This window comes from Nerophis ophidion, linkage group LG27 (genome assembly GCF_033978795.1).
Source record: "Nerophis ophidion isolate RoL-2023_Sa linkage group LG27, RoL_Noph_v1.0, whole genome shotgun sequence".
NCBI lineage: Eukaryota > Metazoa > Chordata > Actinopteri > Syngnathiformes > Syngnathidae > Nerophis > Nerophis ophidion.
The window spans coordinates 1,622,136-1,642,722 of record NC_084637.1 but is presented as its reverse complement, the minus strand read 5'-3'; the positions used below and the strand labels follow the sequence as shown (position 1 = coordinate 1,642,722).

The 20,587-nt window shown below is 42.7% G+C and overlaps 2 protein-coding genes across 5 annotated transcripts in view; both read left to right on the top strand.

The window, feature by feature from the left end:
- The window catches only part of LOC133544546 (prolactin receptor-like), a 30,741-nt gene extending 26,512 nt beyond the window's left edge, over window positions 1-4,229 (top strand). For all 3 annotated transcript variants that reach the window (XM_061890006.1, XM_061890007.1, XM_061890005.1), the window contains one exon: window positions 1-4,229. This exon is cut by the window's left edge and continues 271 nt beyond it. In XM_061890006.1, coding sequence (XP_061745990.1) covers window positions 1-251 — 251 coding nt within the window. In that variant the 3' untranslated portion in view covers window positions 252-4,229.
- A 2,777-nt stretch (window positions 4,230-7,006) lies between these two features.
- On the top strand, window positions 7,007-18,096 carry dusp27 (dual specificity phosphatase 27). 2 transcript variants are annotated; one of them, XM_061889872.1, is made up of 7 exons: window positions 7,096-7,165; window positions 10,632-10,703; window positions 12,685-12,835; window positions 12,903-13,021; window positions 14,731-14,962; window positions 15,073-15,290; window positions 15,396-18,096. In XM_061889872.1, the coding sequence occupies exons 3-7, from the start codon at window positions 12,729-12,731 to the stop codon at window positions 18,035-18,037; spliced, it is 3,318 nt and encodes a 1,105-aa protein (XP_061745856.1). In that variant the 5' UTR covers window positions 7,096-7,165; window positions 10,632-10,703; window positions 12,685-12,728; the 3' UTR covers window positions 18,038-18,096. The 2 variants fall into 2 exon arrangements, with proteins under 2 accessions (XP_061745855.1, XP_061745856.1); XM_061889871.1 differs by lacking the exon at window positions 10,632-10,703 and having other exon boundaries at window positions 7,007-7,165.
- Window positions 18,097-20,587: the final 2,491 nt, after the last annotated feature.

Below are 20,587 nucleotides of genomic sequence, written 5' to 3'. Positions count from 1 at the left end.
TGGCGGCGGCGCCTGCCTGGCCTGATATCAGTTACGTGCCAGGGAGCGGCTACAGCACCACCAGCCAGCCCACAGAACCACCGGCTGCCATTACCAACGTGTTCCAGCAGCAGGGTTTCTACAGCTGTGTACAACTCATGCGGGACAGCCACAAGCTGCATTTGGTGCCTTGCCTGCCTCCGGCCTATTGCGAGCTGCCGACCCCGCCCAAGCTGGATGCGAAGACAAAGGAAGAAGAAAAAGCCGGATGAATACCAAGTCAGGAAAAAAAGGACTCACTGCTCACTCCTCCGTGTTGAAAGTCTGTAATTATGAGATTCGATTTTTCCCCCAGAACCTTATCTGTTCAATTTCAAGTACTCTAGCAAGTTAGGCTAAAAGTGCTAATACTAAAGGCTATTCTGCAACATGCTTGAGTGGAAAAAAAAGGTGTGCGACTGTGCGGATCCTGCAAAAGCAGTATTTCCCACCTCCATAGAAGTCTGGCCCACAGTGCGCCTTCATCAAAGATGCACTTTCTGGGTGGAGTAACTCTTAAATGCATCACGTCCCCCTTCAAATTTAACTTAAAACCTCTAAAGGCTTAGTGTCCACATGCGTGGACAGCACCTTTTTAGCTCTTATTTTCAAAATTGTGTATGCTACTGAATTGGGGTTTTATGGCCGCTTTTGTGGACACTTATACTGCCATCTGGTGGTGTCAGAAGAGTATGAGATACAATGGAATTTGGGGGAAAAAAGTGTAAAGATAAGAATTAGCATGTCACTAAACATAAAAAGTCCACGTTTGTGTACTGTTGTGTCTGACCAGTCTTCCTCTCAGGGAATACAAGTCACTGGTCAGTCCCAAGTTCTTTCAGATGACATATATGCAGAGTAAGAAGGACCATCAAGACAGAATAGGAAGATTATCAAGTTTATGTTTAATAAATGGGGTGTTATGGATTAGGAACAGAAGAGTAGAGTTTTGACTCGGAGAGAGAAGGCAGAGCTTGTATTGCAGTTTGGTTGACAGCGTGTATTAAAGGATTAGTGATGGACAGCAGATACATACACAACAATGACTTGAATGGCCATTCAACGTGAAAGCTATTTGAAGGCAAACACAGTTATTATATACATAATATATCATTCCAATTCAATTATTTACTGTCTCTGGATCTTGTTTAAACCTCAGCTCAGATGGAATTCTTGGTGAAAGGATTTGGAGAGTAAAGCAGTAGAGTCCATGTGCTGCGGTTAAGGGTGAAAATGTGTAGAAGGTTGGCAGGAGAGTGAGCCTCCTACCTGCCCAGACAGAACAGGTAGAACAGGTGGTGGGGTTCCTGGCTGGAATCTCCCAAGAACTTGGACTAGATGCTTTTTTTCCTTAGCTCGCCATCATAAAGAGAAGCCTGGCCTGTGTAAGAACCAGGACCATCCTTGTATTTCCATGTGTACACAAATCAAATGTCTTCATTAAATAACATTAATTATAAAGTATTCAGAATAGGTTCTATAGTTCTTTCCTCAATATTGTACAATATAAATAAACATACATGTCGGAATCACAACATGCAATAAAGTGCTAAAATAGCCATTAGCAGCATAAATACGACCTATACAGTGCACTAGACCTATACAGTGCACTAGACCTATACAGTGCACTAGACCTGCTTATTATCAAACACATTCAAAAGTACGTTCAACAGTTATCAATGGTTGAAGTCATAGAGCTTGTATATGGACGATTGAGAAATTGGCCACAAGGACTGTTTCAATGAAAGGATGGAAGCAAGACTCATGCTAGAGCTGCTATTTTCAGAAACATGGACTCACCAACTCCGCTTCCTCAGTCACACACCGCCTAATGACGAAAAATCCGCTGCTGGTAGTCGGCTCTATAAAGTAGAAAAATAGAGATAGTACTTTATTGATTCCTTCAGGAGAGTTCCCTCAGGAAAATTAAAAAGTTCCCTCAGGAAAATTTCAATTTAGTTTAGAATCCCGTCAGCCCAATATTTCGGGTGAAAACGAGAATAAAAACCTACCAGGAGCAGAACTACAATCTGTGTCCCCTCACGTCCTGTCTACTGGCCACCACCTGCTACCGCCTTATAAGCACAGCTGATTGGACCGCGGCGGTCACGTGACTAGGGAGAGTGCGCCCAGCTCAAATGGAGAGCAAGAGCCTAATAGTCGCCGCCAAAGTATGGATTTGACACCTGCGTTACATTTAGGAGACCACTTCTTCAGTCTTTTAATAGTGGCTTCTAGAAGCGGTCTGAAAATCAAACGGAAAGAGACAATTTATTGAATACGAAAACAGCCCCCATCCTGCCCAGAAAGGAATAGAGCCTCTTTGTTCTAATACTGATAAGGTAAAAAGGGAGTTATGTCATACTCCACTTTCCTGCGCCACCAAGGTAAAGCACAGAGTTTACTTGCGTACAAAAGATACAAACATAAAGAGTACACATGGGAAAATATTAGCTGCTTTAAACATGACTACCGTATTTTTCGGATTATAAATCGCAGTTTTTTTCATAGTTTGGCCGTTGGGTGCGACATATACTCCGGAGCGACTTATGTATGACATTATTAACACGTTACCGTATTATATCAAATAATATTATTTATCTCATTCGCGGAAGAGACGAAGAAAATCGTCACACACATGTCGACCAATAAGAATTCGGCGGGGGCGGGTCATGGGAGAAGTGCATTGTGGTTCATGGGATGCTAACTGCTATATGCTATATGCTACTGCCGTAGCTATTAAAAAGGATCATTTCAACATCGGCGGTAACTTATAAAAAGTGAGAAGGGCTGAACAAAAATGGCGTTGAAAAGCAAATCATGTAGTGCAGATTACAAGCTGGATGTAGTGAAATATGCAGCAGAAAAGGACAAGAGGAAGCGGCACAGACCTTTGGAGTTGGCAGAGTTGTTTAGAAGCCACATCCAGGAAGAAGATTTCATGGGATTTATGGATTAGGAGTGAGAGATTGTTTGGTAAACGTACAGCATGTTCTATATGTTATAATTCCACAACCAGGACGAACACCACACGCTTTACACTGCACAGCCGAGTGTGAAGCGACCGGAATGAGAATCAGCAAGTCCGAGTCCATGGATCTCTTCCGGAAAAGGGTGGAGTGCCATCTCTGGGTTGGGGAGGAGACCCTGCCCCAAGTGGAGGAGTTCAAGTACCTAGGAGTCTTGTTCACGAGTGAGGGAAGAGTGGATGGTGAGATCGACAGGCGGATCGGTGCGGCGTCTTCAGTAATGCGGACGCTGTATCGATTCGTTGTGGTGAAGAAGGAGCTGAGCCGGAAGGCAAAGCTTTGAATTCACCGGTCGATCTACATTCCCATCCTCACCTATGGTCATGAGCTTTGAGTTATGACCGAAAGGACAAGATCACGGGTACAAGCGGCCCAAATGAGTTTGGGTCTCTCCCTTAGAGATAGGGTGAGAAGCTCTGCCATCCGGGAGGAACTCAAAGTAAAGCCGCTGCTCCTTCACATGGAGAGGAGCCAGATGAGGTGGTTCTGGCATCTGGTCAGGATGCCACCCGAACGCCTCCCGAGGGAGGTGTTTAGGGCACGTCCGACCGGTCGGAGGCCACGGGGAAGACCCAGGACACGTTGGGAAGACTATGTCTCCCGGCTGGCCTGGGAACGCCTCGGGATCCCCGGGAAGAGCTGGACCAAGTGGCTGGGGAGAGGGAAGTCTGAGCTTCCCTGTTTAGGCTGCTGCCCCCGCGACCCAACCTCGCATAAGTGGAAGAAGATGGATGGATGGATGGCTAAAATGTGGAAGAAGTTAAGCGCTCTGAATACTATCCAGATGCACCCTAGCTGTAAAATGTAGTGCACTGTAAAGAAAAACTTTTGATCATGTATTTATAAACGATTACACACTTAGAGTGAATGAGAGGAGTTTTCTGTGGAAAAGATGGCCAAATTTGGAGAAAAAATATTTTTGACCAAAAATCCTCAGATTTTTTGGGGTTGTGAATGCTGGTGAAGAGCAAAGTGCTGCAAAGTAGTGAAGAGAAGAAGAAAATGGCTACAAATATTGTGAGATTTCAGTAATGGCTTTTGGGTGAGCACTACATGGTAGGAGGAAGTAAACAATGTACATAATATAATGTACCTTTTGAAGTTTTCCTTTTGACACACAGTATGTTTTCTTGTCCTGTAAATACTGTACAATATGACTCTGATAACCATTGATGTTGCCCACTTCCTGTCTGCGTGCTTTCTCCCTCCGGTTGGGCGCCACACCTCCTGTTAAAACTCTACTTTTCTTCATATTTATTTTCATAAAAACTCTTGAAGTGGCTCGGTAAAGAAACTAATGTGATGCAGTTTCAACAAGCAATACGTGCGCTCATATTAAAAGAAGTAATGGGTCACGTCCTGCCGGCCTAACACATGCCGTGCTTGTTTTGAGAGTTTATAAATAGAAGCCTGGTCAGCTGACTGATAAAGTCCGTGTTGTTCCTGCGAGAACCAGGAAACACGCCTCCGAGAAGCCAGAAAATATGACTGAATGAATTGATTTCTCTGAGCTACTGTTTAACATTCCCATGGAAATTCATTTGATGGTGTGATTACATTTAAAGGGCCACCCTGCTAATTAATCACGCTTCAGGACACAATGAGAACTACTGTAAGGAATAATCTTTTTAAAAGCAGAGGCTGACAACAAATTCTATTATCCAATGTAAATTTGAGGTGATTTAAACTCATCTCTTTAATATTTAGGGAAAAAGCGGACTATTTTATTACTTTCAGTACTTTTTGTTGTATTTGTTGCCATAGTTTTTGTCGTGCTCCTCCATGATACACGACATCATTTTCATGTCCAATTTAAAAATGTCAATGTCCATTTCTTTCAGACGTGTATGATACACTAGCAGTTATTCAACAATTGGACACTTAGACTTCCTTTTATTGTCTTTCAAATTTAAACTTTACAGTACATATAACATTTTGTTTCATTTGTTCAAGGCAGTGCAGGATAGAAGAGCAATAAGGTGCAGATATAAAAAAATAAATTACTTTACAGATAAATATATTGCACTTTTGCATATGGATGTATGTTATATAACTTATATTGTCTTTATATTCCATCCATCATCTTCCGCTTATCCAAGGTCTGGTCGCGAGGGCAGCAGCCTAAGCAGAGAGGCCCAGACTGCCCTCTCCCCAGCCACTTGGTCCAGCTCCTCCTGGGGGATCCCGAGGCGTTCCCAGGCCAGCCGGGAGACATAGTCTTCCCAACGTGTCCTGGGTCTTCCCCGTGGCCTCCTACCGGTTGGACGTGCCCTAAACACCTCCCTAGGGAGGCGTTCAGGTGGCATCCTGACCAGATGCCCAAACCACCTCATCTGGCTCCTCTCCATGTGGAGGAGCAGCGGCTTTACTTTGAGTTCCTCCCGGATGGCAGAGCTTCTCACCCTATCTCTAAGGGAGAGACCCAACACCTGGCGGAGGAAACTCATTTGGGCCGCTTGTACCCGTGATCTTGTCCTTTCGGTCATATCTCAAAGCTCATGACCATAGGTGAGGATAGAACGTGGATCGACTTGTAAATAATTTATAACAAAACTATATTTTTTTTAAAGGAGGAAGGATGAATAAAAACTCTTGTGGAACTGAATGAAACAATGAAAAAAGTTTATTTCGGTCATATAATCAATCAAATCAATCAACCATTTTGTGTGATCAGTTTTACAGTACAGGTTATACGTGAACAATCATACACATTTACACACAAAAGAAAAGAAAAAGAATGATTGAAAAAGGAATAGGCTGAAGCCAAAGCTTATATTTGCCTATCCTATACCTTCACAGAAGATTAGATTGCCTCGAACAACAATGTTAAAAAAAAAAAAAAAAATCAATGGGATGAAAGTAATTGTTACTATATTTTATCATTTTCAATTATTTCACCTTTCAAGGTTTTCTTAAACCTTACCAAAGAAGTGCATGTCTTCAACTCATCACTGAGCTTCTTCCACCATTTAATTCCTAAAACTGTAAGACATTTGTATTTTATATTCCTTCTCGCTTTACCTATTTCAAAACTCAATATCCCCCGTAAATTATAGTTTCCTCCTCTTAAATGAAATAGCCTAAGAATGCAAGCTGGAAGGTTGTTGTTCTTTACTCCAAACATCATTTCCATTGTTTTTAAAAACACAATGTCTTAAAATGTTCATACATTTGAACTTATAAATAAAGGATTGGTATGTTCATAGTAGCACACTTTGTGTATTATTCTAATGACACGTTTTTGAAGTTTTATTATTGGCTCTATGTTTGTTTTATAAACATTTCCCCAAATTCAACACAATATGTTACATATGGAAAAATAAAAGAATAATACAACACATGCAGGGATTTCTTATTCAGAATGTCTTACTTTATAAAGAATAGCAATAGATTTGGATATTTTTCCCTTTATACATTCAATATGTGGTTTCTAATACAGTTTATGATTAATTATTGTTCCCAAGAATTTAGTTTCATATACTCTATCAATTTCCACTTGATTTAATTTTAATTTAGCTTCACAATTTGTCCTTGCACCACTAAACACCATAAATTTAGTTTTTTTTATCATTTAATGATAACTTATTAATATCAAACTACTTTATTAGCTGAATTAACTCAACTTCTATTATCCTCAACACTTCCTTCAAGTCTTCTCCTGAACAATATACATTTGTATCATCTGCAAACATAATAAATGTCATTTTATTAGATACTGAACAAATATCATTTAAAGTCTAAATAACTTAGGTCCCAATACCGAGCCTTGTGGAACCCCACAAGTTACTCTTCTTGGCTGTGATTAAGTCTTATTCATTTCCACAAATTGAAATCTGTTACTTAAATAACTACTTAACCACTGTTGTGAAACACCTCTTATGCCATAGTTTTCCAAATGTTGCAGAACTGAATCAAAGAAAGGAACAAAGAAGGACTGTAGGAAGGTAGAAGTGAAGAGGAGGGTCTTCTAGAAAGAGACTTCAGTGTTCGGTGTCAGATGTCCAGGCCTCCTGAATGGTGGAGGGGGGTCTAAATGGGGGGTGCACGTCACTTTAGGAGCATGTGTCAGTGCTTCCTCAGATGACCTCCTCAGATGGACTCTGCCCCTGACTGCCAAGGTAAGACAAACACTTTGTTGGTGTGAAGACAAGTGATTGTGTGCTTGTTTGTGTGACTTGTTGGGCTCTTATGGCTTGTTTGGAACAAAGATGGACACAACGCTGCTCTGAGGCTTGCGACGCAGCTGTGGCTCAAAATAGATGTGCTGCCAGGCCTGAAAGCACCCAGACAATATCATCAGCTAACTAAATATAAACTGCACATGATTAGGTGAGGCTCGACATCTTTGTACGTCTTACTTTCTGACAAACATTTAGTTTGGTTTTTTCTTGCTGAAGCCATGATAAGCAAATACAGTCGAAGCGGTTCATGTCAACACCTAATCCAAACCCACTAACTCATCAGGCCCTTTTCCTTCAAAAGTTCAGGAACTTTCGGTTCTTGGAACCTCTGGTTCAAGGGTCTATAGCGGGGGTCGGGAACCTTTTTGGCTGAGAGAGCCATGAAAGTCAAATATTTAAAAAATGTATTTCCGTGAGAGCCGTACAATTTTTTATAACACTAAATACAACTAAATGTGTGCATTTTTAAGTAAGACCAACATTTTTAGAGTATAATAAGTCTCTTATTCTTTTTAATAACATTGTTATTCTGGAGGAGCAGCACGGTGTGAGAGGGGTTAGTGCATCTGCCTCACAATACGAAGGTCCTGAGTAGTCCTGGGTTCAATCCCGGGCTCGGGATCTTTCCGTGTAGAGTTTGCATGTTCTCCCCATGACTGCGTGGGTTCCCTCTGGGTACTCCGGCTTCCTCCCACTCCCAAAGACATGCACCTGGGGATAGGCCCCTCCCACCTCCAAAGACATGCACCTGGGGATAGGCCCCTCCCACCTCCAAAGACATGCACCTGGGGATAGGCCCCTCCCACCTCCAAAGACATGCACCTGGGGATAGGTTGATTGGCAACACTAAATGGTCCCTAGTGTGTGAATGTGAGTGTGAATGTTGTCTGTGTTGGCCCTGCGATGAGGTGGCGACTTGTCCAGGGTCTAACCCGCCTTGCACCCGATTGTAGCTGAGATAGGCACCAGCGCCCCCCGCGACCCCAAAGGGAAAAAGCGCTCTGACACTATTTCCACATTCACCCATTCACACACGCATACACACACTGACGGCGGGAGCTGCCATGCAAGGTGCTAACCACGACCCATCAGGAGCAAGGGTGAAGTGTCTTGCTCAAGGACCCAACGGATGGGACTAGGATGGTAGAAGCTGGGGACAAAACTGTCTATGTCTACACACATTGATTGCCTTCCGCCCGATTGTAGCTGAGATAGGCACCAGCACCCCTCGCGACCCCTAAGGGAATAAGTGGTAGGAAATGGATGGATGTTATTCTGAAGTTAACCAATGATAAATAAAATACTTCTTACCATTAATGAACAGGTGCGGAAGAAAACGGATTCATGGATTAAGGTGCATGAGAATGTTTTATATTCTGAACGTTATTTTTAACACTGATTACCAACGGAATTATTCATTACTTATTGTGTTAAGCAATGTCAGCTCAGATTTATCCGAGAGCCAGATGCAGTCATCAAAAGAGCCACATCTGGCTCTAGAGCCATAGGTTCCCTACCCCTGGTCTATAGGTTCCTGTAGAAGTGTGTGGTTTGTGTTTCCACCACATTTCACCTCTCAGGGTAGTTGATACAAATCAGACTGATGAGGTATGGAGGAGTGGTTCACTATATTTCAACGCTGATACCATGTCAATAAACAAACAACATTAGGTCACATTTCTTTTACTCAAAAGTAAGTCATTGAAATACAAAGCAATCATATACAAATTAAAGTTTGGATCAATCAAAGCTGCTCACACGGTCACTAAGGTGGGGACTATTATTGACACAGTAACTTAATGTGTATTATATTCATCCATGAGAGAAACTGTGAGGTGTGTCTTGTAAAATCCTGGTTGTTTTGACAAATGATGACAAATGTGAACAAGAGCATGTATTGTCTTAGTTATGATGTAAAGGAGAGGTGAGGTTGTATTGTATAATAAGAATGTGTCCATGAAAGGGCATTTTATGACTTTTCTTAGTTTGATTACATGCTATAGTATGATTTTATTGTTATAATTTTATAGCATAAATTTTGTATCCCTTTAATTTAGGAAGCCAGGGACTGCAGATGGAAAATAGCTATTTAGCTATAATCTGGTACAAAACATATCTGTCTTTGATCTTAATGTTTCTGCGCATTGTCCCTTTAAATAAAGACTAAACTAAACCAAATACTATGATTTAAAAAATAAAGTGTACCGATTATAAAAAGTCAAGCTTTCGTCCGCAATGTCCAACAGTCAAAAAGTCGTCCTCACTGTAAATGATGAATTCATGAAGTCAGGCGATTTATTTTGGTCCATTTCAGCTGTAAATGACAATATATAAATGTTAGTGTTTATCTGTAAATAACAACATATAAATAATAAATGTCAGGGTTTATTTCAAGTCGACAACACAAATACATCAGCTTTAAGGTTAGCTTGTTAGCATTAGCATTCTCTTCACGCAGGTTGAGGCTAATAACTTTACACAAATGGACAGTCACTGATAGAGGTGTGGGGGAAAATCGATTCGAATACGAATCGCCATTCTCACGTTGTGCGATTCAGAATCCATTCTCTTTTTTTTTTTAAATCAATATTTAAAAAAATATAGCATTTTTTTTTTTTTTTTTTTTATCAATCCAACAAACCACTACACAGCAATACCATAACAATGCAATCCAATTCCAAAACCAAACCTGACCCAGCAACACTCAGAACTGCAACAAACAGAGCAATTGAGAGGAGACACAAACACCACACAGAACAAAACAAAAGTAGTGAAACAAAAATGAATATTATCAACAACAGTATCAATATTAGTTATAATTTCAGCATAGCAGTGATTAAAAATCCCTCATTGACATTATCATTAGACATTTATAAAAATAATCAAAAAGAACAATAGTGTCACAGTGGCTTACACTTGCATGGCATCTCATAAGCTGGACAACACACTGTGTCCAATGTTTTCACAAAGATAAAATAAGTCATATTTTTGCTTCCTTTAATAGTTAAAACAAATTTACATTATTGCAATCAGTTGATAAAACATTGTCCTTTACAATTATAAAAGCTTTTTTTTAAAATCCACTACTCTGCTAGCATGTGAGCAGACTAGGGTAGATCCTGCTGAAATCTATGTATTGAATGAATACACAATCCTTTTCAATCGGAAAAATATCGTTTTTGAATCGAGAATCGCGTTGAATCAAAAAAATTGATTTATAATCTAATCGCGACCCCAAGAATCGATATTAAATCGAATCGTGGGACACCCAAAGATTCACAGCCCGAGTCACTGACTACTTTCACAACATGTAATACATGAAATAGTGTCATGTGTACACCTTCTATGAGAGTCTACATGCTAGTGAAGTGTATTTCTGGTCTTGGCATGGTCGCCTGGACAGAAGGATGACATGGCAGTTTGGCCGGATCAAAAGAGACGTCGGAGACGCTTTACTAAACTAACTTCATAACAAGTAAGCGTCATTTAAACAGGTCTGCAGTACTCGGAGGAGTCTTAGTCAAAAAAGAAGGATTCCTGTCCTGGAGAAGCCAAACCATCAGTTGATATATTCCTTCTTTGTCTGTTTGGGTGTGCGCTAAGTCTAAATCGCACCACCTGACCAAAAAAGTGAAGTGAATTATATTTATATAGCGCTTTTCTCAAGTGACTCAAAGCGCTTTACATAGTGAAACCCAATATCTAAGTTACATTTAAACCAGTGTGGGTGGCACTGGGAGCAGGTAGGTAAAGTGTCTTGCCCAAGGACACAACGGCAGTGAGTAGGATGGCACAAGCGGGAATCGAACCTGCAACCCTGAAATTGCTGGCACGGCCGCTCTACCAGCCGAGGAGATGTTCGCGTGTAAGTGTCTGGAAAACAACTACTTTAAGTCATGACATGAAGGTTGGCATTCAAACTAGACAGGTAGTCTCTTCTCAAGGATATGGTTATCACTTTTGCATTCCGAAGTCCCAATTAGGGCCTCCTTCCTACAAGAAGTGATCCAATTCACCTGTGAATATCAAACTAAGGGGCCTTATCTCATCATGTGCTCAAACTGAAATACCACTCTTTACTCAATCCTGATGGTTTGCTTTCTCCAAGATGAATATGAACATTCACCATATGTAGAACATCATGTGAGGTCGTTAATACACTTCACTGTTGAAGTTAATTGACATTTTATGAAAGGTGCTTCATGTTTATTCAGCCAAAATGGGACTATTTACTGTATTTGAATAACAGGAAAATGTATATATAGCCTGCTTAGAGTAATTATAAGGCACACTTTATGTTTAGTTATTACATTTGTGTGAACCATTTGATAACGTATTATTTAATACTGCTAATATGATGGAATATGTAAGTGTTTAATTGCATTAATGGCGGAAGGATATGTGTGGTAATTAGGTTTTCGTTGTTGTTTGACGTTTCGGAATGTGAAGTGAAGCGAAGTATATTCATATAGCGCTTTTCTCTAGAGACTCAAAGCGCTTTTACATCGTGAAACCCAATATCTACTGTAAGTTACATTCAAACCAGTGTGGGTGGCACTGGGAGCAGGCGGGTAAAGTGTCTTGCCCAAGGACACAACGGCAGTGACTAGGATGGCAGAAGCGGGGATCGAACCTGGAACCCTCAATTTGCTGGCACGTCCACGCTACCAACCGAGCTATACCGCCCCATGGATAAATTAACTTCACAAGTAAACGAGTCATACCAAAGACTATACAAATGGGAGCCATTACCACCCTGTTTGGCACTCAGCATCAAGGCTTGGAATTGGGGGTTAAATCACCAAAAATCATTCCCGGGCGCAGCCACCGCCGCTGCTCACTGCTCCCCTCACCTACCAGGGGGTGATCAAGGGTGATGGGTCAAATGCAGAGAATTATTTTGCCACACCTAGTGTGTGTGTGACAATCATTGCTATTTTAACTTGAACTTTTACTGTCCTTAAATACCTTTTACACAAAGACAGTAACTCTTTGTTGTTCTAGCCTTGGGGCCGGTCAGTCTGGACAAAGCCCAGTTTGTTGCTTGGCCAGTCAATCTATTTAAGTCGGGTGACCTCCGACCCCTATCCTCTACTCCTACTTGTGAGGGCTTCCTACCAAATGTTGCTAATGTTTTTACACTTGCTCCTTAAATCCAAACCTGTATTCCTGTAGGATTCCAATTTCTTGGGGGCAAGAGCCACCACTCTCTGGAGAGCTTGTGATGGACATGTGCACTTTTGAAGCTATTTAAGGGCGTATTTCCTTAGTAGAATAATCCTCTAAAGGATTCTGTGACCAAATACAAACACAAAAAAATGGTACAAGGTATAATTCACCTCACCACAACTAACACAATTGTATCGACTTGAGTCATAGCCAATTTGCCACTGCTGCGGAATAAAGTTTATTTTGCTGCTTCGTGTGTTAATTATTTTTTCGGTGGGTGGGGAAAGAGGACACGGGTTTCACTGAACAGGAAGGAATCACGTCCGCTGTCATGGCGTCTGCCAGCGAAGGTGAAGATCAGATGGTCCCCAATTGTGAGGAGGACAACAGTCCCATTCAGGGAATCCAATCTCGTTACCTGCGCTGCTCATCGCCCAGGTAACACACCAGCTCTGAAAAACAATGAGTGCAGAACACAGGACAACTTTGTCTCTGTTGTTTCCAGCCTCTCCATGATGTCAGAGTCCAGGTTTTCCACCGTCTCAGGCTCGGACGCCGCCAGCATCTTCATGGAGCCCATCCACCTGTCATCTGCCGTCGCTGCCAAAAAGATCATCAGTGAGGGTGAGACACACTTTGATGAACTCATGAAAATATTTTCCCCTATTTGATCATACGAGAGGCCTGGAAAATGTCAAGCAAATATACAGTCTGAGGTAGTGCTGTTAAAAGTTCTGAGGGTGTCTGAAGGTTGCAAGAAGCCAGAAAAACTCACGGATTCTCTCAGTTCTCTCAGCCACATTATGAGTGATCGTGACTCCTGCTGCGACCGCTTCTGCGACCAGCAGGATACCGACGTGCCGCATACGCACACGGGGGAACATAATTGAAAGTGCAGAAGATGAAACATGTATTCCCCATTAAGCTGCTGAGAGTGGGGTCGATCTGAAGAGGAATGTGGTGCGAGTCAAATGAGACGATTAGGTCCAATGACTGCGGTCTGTTGTCACTAATGATGTACGTGGGTGAGTCTGCACCCGTCTTATGGAGAGTCATGCTGGAGGAATCAAAGAAAATTAGCAAACATTATCGTGATGGCAAATTCCAGCAGATGATCCTGTTTAAAGTAGGTTTTTCCTATAATTTCTCTAAACCAGAGGTCACCAAACTTCTTGACTAGGGGGCAAAAATGGGTTATGTGTGTGTTTTTGCACACACACACACACACACACACACACACACATATATATATATATATATATATATATATATATATATATATATGTGTGTATGTGTGTGTGTGTATGTATATATATATAATATATACATATATATATGTAGGTGTGGGAAAAAATCACAAGACTACTTCATCTCTGAGATGAAGTAGTCTTGTGATTTTTTCCCACACCTACAAATTGCGCTCTACCACGGTATCGAGCACTATTCTCTGGATAATCCAATCAAGACATATATATATATATATATATATATATATATATATATATATATGTGTGTGTGTGTGTGTGTGTGTGTAGGTGTGGGAAAAATCACAAGACTACTTCATCTCTACAGAACTGTTTCATGAGGGGTTCAGGAGATTTTAATGGAAGCATTCACATACAATGGTTTATATAGGGCACAGAGTGGGTGGGTACAGACAGGCGTAGGGGCGTGGTGATTGGCTCATGTGTTACCTAGGAGGTGTTTCTGTCTGTGGCGGCATGTTGAAATGATTTCACTGTGCTTGTTGAGGGATGATAGATCTGGCTGATATATAATAAACAGTTTCTCTTTTAAGCATAGGTTGCATCTTTTATTACCACTGTTGTAAGGTGTGCTGGATGCAAGAATTTGCCATGTTATTGAATATTCAACATTATTGTCTTTGAGGTTCCAAATGTGTTTGCTGAGTTCTGTAGAATTCCGCAAAGTCTGGTTTCTAAAGGAGGTGTTGTGATTATTCCATCTTGTTTTGGTAAACGACCAAGCAAAAGTAACACGCAAGGACATTAACACATCCGACACGTACGTAGGATTAACCAAAGGAACGTTCAAAACTTTTTAATGTTAATGTAAATTCTAGATGCAAGTAATTTACTGTGATTATTCAAAATGCAAACGTGATGAATCTGTTTTTTTTTCCATATTTGTTTGACAGCACTATTTTTAAAGGATTTTGTTGTATTTTATGTCTTATTATTTCATAAAACGTGGGATTTGTAATCTAATTGGTCGTCAGGACAAATTACCGATTACCATTTAAGCTCAATGTATAAGATGAGTGTAAATCCTGCCTGAAAATCCTTTCAATATAGATCATCTGTTATTGGCAGAACTGCCCCCTCGCGGTGCCCGCCCTGAGTCCATTCCAGAGTCCATGCTTGAAACGGCAGACCAGCTTATGGTGGAGGATCTTTACAACCGAGTCAAGGATATGATTGACGACCGCAGTCCTTACAACACTCCGTGTGTGCTGGACATCCAGAGGGCCATGGTTCAGGAGCGCCTGGAGGCCCCAAGCAGGCCTGTGGACGAGGTGTGGCCAAACATTTTCATTGCTGAAAAGTGAGTGTCACAATATCCTCTCATTCTGTGCAATTTGAAACTAGGAGTGTACACTGTAGAAGTTGAAATGATTACGTGTGTGTTTAAACTCACTGCTCCATTTCACTCAGAGCTGTCGCTGTAAACAAGGCTCGCCTGAAGCGAATGGGCATCACACACATTCTCAATACTGCCCACAACACAGGCGTCTACACCGGGGAGGCTTTCTATGCCGGCATGGGCGTGCACTACATGGGCATTGAGGTGGACGACTTTGTTGACGCTGATATTTCGCCACACTTCCGACCCACCGCTGAGTTCTTTGACGAGGCTTTGCTTACCCACAGAGGTGAACATCGCAAATGACTCGGACCTGATGTCTTGTCTTGGATGAAGAGTTGTTGATTTTCAACCCTTAGGGTTAAGAAGAACTCTCTCTTCCTTTTGTTTGCAGGCAAAGTTCTGGTGATTTCCATGATGGGCGTCAGTCGCTCAGCTGTTCTGGTGGCTTCTTACCTCATGATATTCCAGCACATGAGCATCATGGAGGCCCTGACAGCTATTAGGAAGAAGCGGCCCATCAACCCCAACGAGGGTTTCCTGAAACAGCTACGAGAGCTCAACGAAGACCTGATGGAGGAGCGAGACGACGACGACACACTGAGCCAGTGTTCTGTTATTGATGCACACACCCGCGCTCGTATTTTCGGTGATGGAAGTGAGGATGATACCCATGAGGACGGAGAGCAAAGTATGATTGAGGTAAAAGCGCACTCCATCATGATGGAGGAGGAGGAAGACGGTGCCAGCGTGATGAGCAGTGTGGCCTCCTCCGCAGCTGCCGAGGCTCTCAGAAGTGGATCGATAAGACTGCAGGAAAACAAACCTTCACGCGGTGCCGAAGAAAAGACAGTTCTGCCTGAGCAGGTGGGAAGCGGGGAAGGTGTCGTGGACGAAGATGGCCTGGACAGCATGATCCATGAGTGGCAGCGCAGAAATGAGCAGTTCCAAAGTGAGGAGTGGTGGGAGGCGCAGCTAAACAGCGATGAGGAAGATTCGGCGCCCGGCATGTGTGCGGATGCCGATGTGGAAAGCGTCACCAGTGAGGACTTGCGTGCCATGAAAGAACGTTTGAAGCGTTGCAACAGACGCCCTCCATCAGACACCACGTCCACCTCCAGTTGTACCAGCTACTCCGACCTTTGGAAGCAGCGGCTGAGGGAGATCGAGGAACAAGCCGCAGCTCGTTATCGCAAAAAGGATGATGAGAAAGGCAGTGAAAGTGACATTACACAGGAACAAGAGACAAAGAAAAAGGTTGAAGATGAGATGGAGAGCATCCTATCAGACACAACCTCTATGTACAACTTCTGCAAAAAGAACAAGGAAAAGATGACTCCATTGGAACGCTGGCGGGTTAAAAGGATCCAGTTTGGCTTCAACATGAAAGACCGGGAAAACGGGGAGAATGGTTCTGTTGTTGATGACGAGAAAGGGGACAGCGTCAAAGCTGCAACTCCATCCTTTGAAGACGTCAACTTGACAGCATATCAGACATGGAAGCGGAAGCAACAGAGACGACTCGGCGAGGAGAACGTGGATGAGATTTTGGAGCTGAGTCGGGGTGAGGACTCTACGACTGTCAAGCGGCGGCAAAGGCGAGAGGAGCTCCTGGAACGTTCTAAAAAAACTTTAGAAGAGAGTCAGTCCATGTGCGGCTGGGAGAATGAGAGCTGTGTAAGTGGAGCTACAATACCTCTCTCCGCCTTCTGGGCCGGAGCTGGAGTCACTGGACCGCCAACTGCTATCATTGACGACAACATGTCAATGCTCAGCGGAGGTTCCTCTGTCATATCATCCGTGTCACATGCTCGTAGTACAAAGTCAATGCAATCTGCAGCGCTTCCTAGTCCTATAACACCAGTTCCTCCCATCCTTCCAGTTCCGAGTGTTCAGGTACCTGGGGGAGAACCAATGGTTAACCTGGCCAGTATCCAGAACTGGATCGCCAATGTGGTTAGTGAAACCATCAAACAGAAGCAGAGCGAGATGAGCTTGCCCCCTCCGTCACGTGCGGGATCAGAGTTGAGCTTTGCCGCCGCATCAAGTGTGATGTCAGGCCGAGGTGGGGATGATGATAAAGCATCCATGTTGAGTGGAGCCTCCTACTCCAGTGCAATGTCGCAGGCTCGTGGTCCACCATCGTCTGTTCTTGCAGGTGGCAGTTTCAGTGCACGAGGCTCTGCACTGGACACCAGGAAAAACAAAATCACAACCACCAGCGTCCCTCTGTACAGCCTCTTCCAGGACCAGGTCGACTTGAGCAAATTAAATGCCATGGACAAAGAGATCAAGACTGACATGAGAGGCAAGATGGAGACCTACGAGAAGAAAAAAATCCTGGAGGACAACAAGCGTAGCACTTTGTACAAGAAAAAGAAACCAAAGGAAGATGGGGATGAGGAGGAGAATCAAAGAAAAGAGGAGGACTTTCTTGAAGAGGCAAAGAAAAAAAAACCTGCGAGAACATTTGGCCTTTCCGGATGTCTGAACCTAAACCCGGCTCTGGAGAAGGACAAGAACACCAGCATTGACGACTGGCTAAAGAGTGTCAGGCCTCCTCCGAAAAAAGCTGCAGCCACTGCAGAAAACGACCCCTACGACGACCTTGATGACTCCGCCTCCCAGTTGGACTTTTCCAGCCGTAGGGTCTCATGTGCTAGTGAGGATGTCGAGGATAAGACCTACGGTGACACCGCCAGATACCTATCCCGGCTGCGTGAAGTCAAATCTCCTGACGACATGGAATATTCCGGCCACAGCCGAACCGAAAGGTCATACGGCCAGAATGATGAGGTGAGGGATGTCAGCTCAAGGAGGAAGTTGACTTACCCTTCACAATACACAAATAATGAGACAGTAGGGGGAAGGCAGGCTGCAGATGATGAGGACGAGGAAGAGGACATTGCCACGTTCATTGCCCAGACCAGGGAGAGAGCCAGAGCTCGGGCGGCTGCTGAAGGGGAGGACAGTGAGGTGCTCACTGCCTGGAGGGCTCAGCAGGAAGCTAAGTTGCAAAAACATACCAATGACTGAAGACAAACTACTGATGACTTATACATCTTATAAATCATTGCAATAAATGTTCAAATAAAGTTACCCTAGTGATTCTTGTAACTATAGGTTTCCAGAGGTTTTCAGCTACGTGGAGTTATGCACACATGTGCAGTGTTGCAAAGCATTTCATGAGAAGTTGAAAAGTCTGTTTATTGCTCCAACACGTGCATAGGAATTACCTTCTAGCAATACATAATCGTGCATCGATGTCCTTTAATTAAATAATGTAATCCATGTACTGTAATACAGTCAACAACTGTCAAACCAGTCACAACAATAGTTTCACCACTCTCCCACTCGCATAAGTCATTCGCGCTCGTACAAGTGCTAAATGCTACAGCGTTGATCGCGCTACCGCAAAAGCACCGTCAATTTTGTACCTAACTTTTATTAGTAGATTGCACAGTACAGTACATATTCTGTACAATTGACCACTAAATGGTAACACCCGAGTACGTTTTTCAACTTGTTTGAGTCCAGGTTAATCAACCCATGAAAGGGCGCCTCTACAAGAGTGAGATTCTGCAAAAGTGAGACCCGATGAAGAATTATACACAAAAGAGCAGATAAGTTCAATGGGTCAACGAGTCCGTGGTCAAAGAGTGTTCACAAAGGTGGAAGCTAGTCCAAGGCCAAGAAGGCAAGGGAAGGAAAGAGGGAGACACTTGAGTTTTTCAATCCATCCATGAGAGGATATTTCTCAAAATGATTGTTTATAATGTTAACCGTATTAGTTTTGAAGTAACCATGGACCAGTGCGACAAAAAAATGCAATGAAGTGATCAAAATAATAGTTTTCCATGCCACAACAGCTAGGTGGGGAATTGATTTACAAATCTGTCGATTGTCAAGTCGTCATACCAAACATTTTACTGCTCAATCTGCCGATTGCTGAAAAACTGACTGATATCGTGGGAAATTACAGCCAGTTTCATTTTATGAGGGAGAAAAATGCATACTGTTGTTAGTTAAGTTAAGACAGATCATCTGGACAGTTGGTCCTTTCATAGGAATCTGATGGTTGATGTTTGGCACCATCAAGAGGATTTACTGGGACTGTGCTCCATCAAAGTGATTATTTTTGCATTTGTTAGAAGCAAGTTAAGAAACATTTTTTTTTTCCATAAATAATCTAGGGAGGCGTTTGGATGGCATCCTGACCAGATGCCCGAACCACCTCATCTGGCTCCTCTCCATGTGGAGGAGCAGCGGCTTTACTTTGAGTTCCTCCCGGATGACAGAGCTTCTCACCCTATCTCTAAGGGAGAGACCCAAACTCATTTGTGCCGCTTGTACCCGTGATCTTGTCCTTTCGGTCATGACCCAAAGCTCATGACCATAGGTGAGGATGGGAACGTATATCGACCGGTAAATTGAGAGCTTTGCCTTCCGGCTCAGCTCCTTCTTCACCACAATGGATCGGTACAACGTCCGCATTACTGAAGACGCCGCACCGATCCGCCTGTCCATCTCACCATCCACTCTTCCCTCACTCGTGAACAAGACTCCTAGGTACTTGAACTCCTTCACTTGGGGCAGGGTCTCCTCCCCAAACAGAAAATGGCACTCCACCCCATTCTGGGCGAGAACCATGGACTCAGACCTGGAGGTGCTGATTCTCATCCCAGTCGCTTCATACTCGGCTGCGAACCGATCCAGTGAGAGCTGAAGATCCAGGCCAGATGAAGCCATCAGGACCACATCATCTGCAAAAAGCAGAGACCTAATCCTGCGGCCACCAAGCCGGATCCCCTCAACGCCTTGACTGCGTATATGTACACACTTAAATAAATACACTTAAATACACTTACAGTATATACACTTAAATACACTGAATGTAGATTAACAGTCACTCTCTTTTGTTTCAAACTTCCTCTTTGACCTTTGTTCTGTCTCGAGCATACACTCATGTATGGTGCCTGCTGCCTTCTCAATGTAATAATAATAATAATGATAATAATGATAATAATAATAATGGATTAGATTCATATAGCACTTGTGTAGACACTCAAAGTTCTTCACAAAGAAGTGAGAAGCCATCATTCATTCATACCAATATGTGAGAACATCATGAAACTGTTATGGCTATCACTGTACAGGACTGCCAGAATATAGACACTGTGTTCTAGCAACCAAAAATTATATATATATCTATATATATATATAGATATATATACATTTTGTGGTTGTATTCAAATGTATTTTCTCAACTTCAAACATTAGGATTTGAGGGTCAGATGGCCCTTCTTGACCCTACGTAGAACCGGCCCTGCTGCACAAAATTGATGAACAAAATGTTTGTTGTTGATTTGTAATACACAAAGGGAGTTGTGGATATTAAACGTTTGTTTTATGTTCTGGCAAAATAAGATTATTCTCTTTGTTTGGATTGAAATGAATCTTGTAAAAAATGAGTAGCTCCCTCAGCTGCAATTTTAATTTTGCTAAAGTAGCTTTTGCAGGAAAAAAAACGATCCCTGCCTACCCTTTGTCTCTGTTGTCTTAGGGTACGGATGTCAAACTCAAGGC

What these genes read in the sequence shown, in the direction of transcription:
- dusp27 (XM_061889871.1), top strand. Translation starts at nt 7,141, where the DNA reads ATGGACTCTGCCCCTGACTGCCAAG. An exon ending in CTCTGCCCCTGACTGCCAAG is followed by an intron (nt 7,166 to 12,684) that starts GTAAGACAAACA and finishes GGGTGGGGAAAG; the next exon opens with AGGACACGGGTTTCACTGAA. An exon ending in AACATTTTCATTGCTGAAAA is followed by an intron (nt 14,963 to 15,072) that starts GTGAGTGTCACA and finishes CATTTCACTCAG; the next exon opens with AGCTGTCGCTGTAAACAAGG.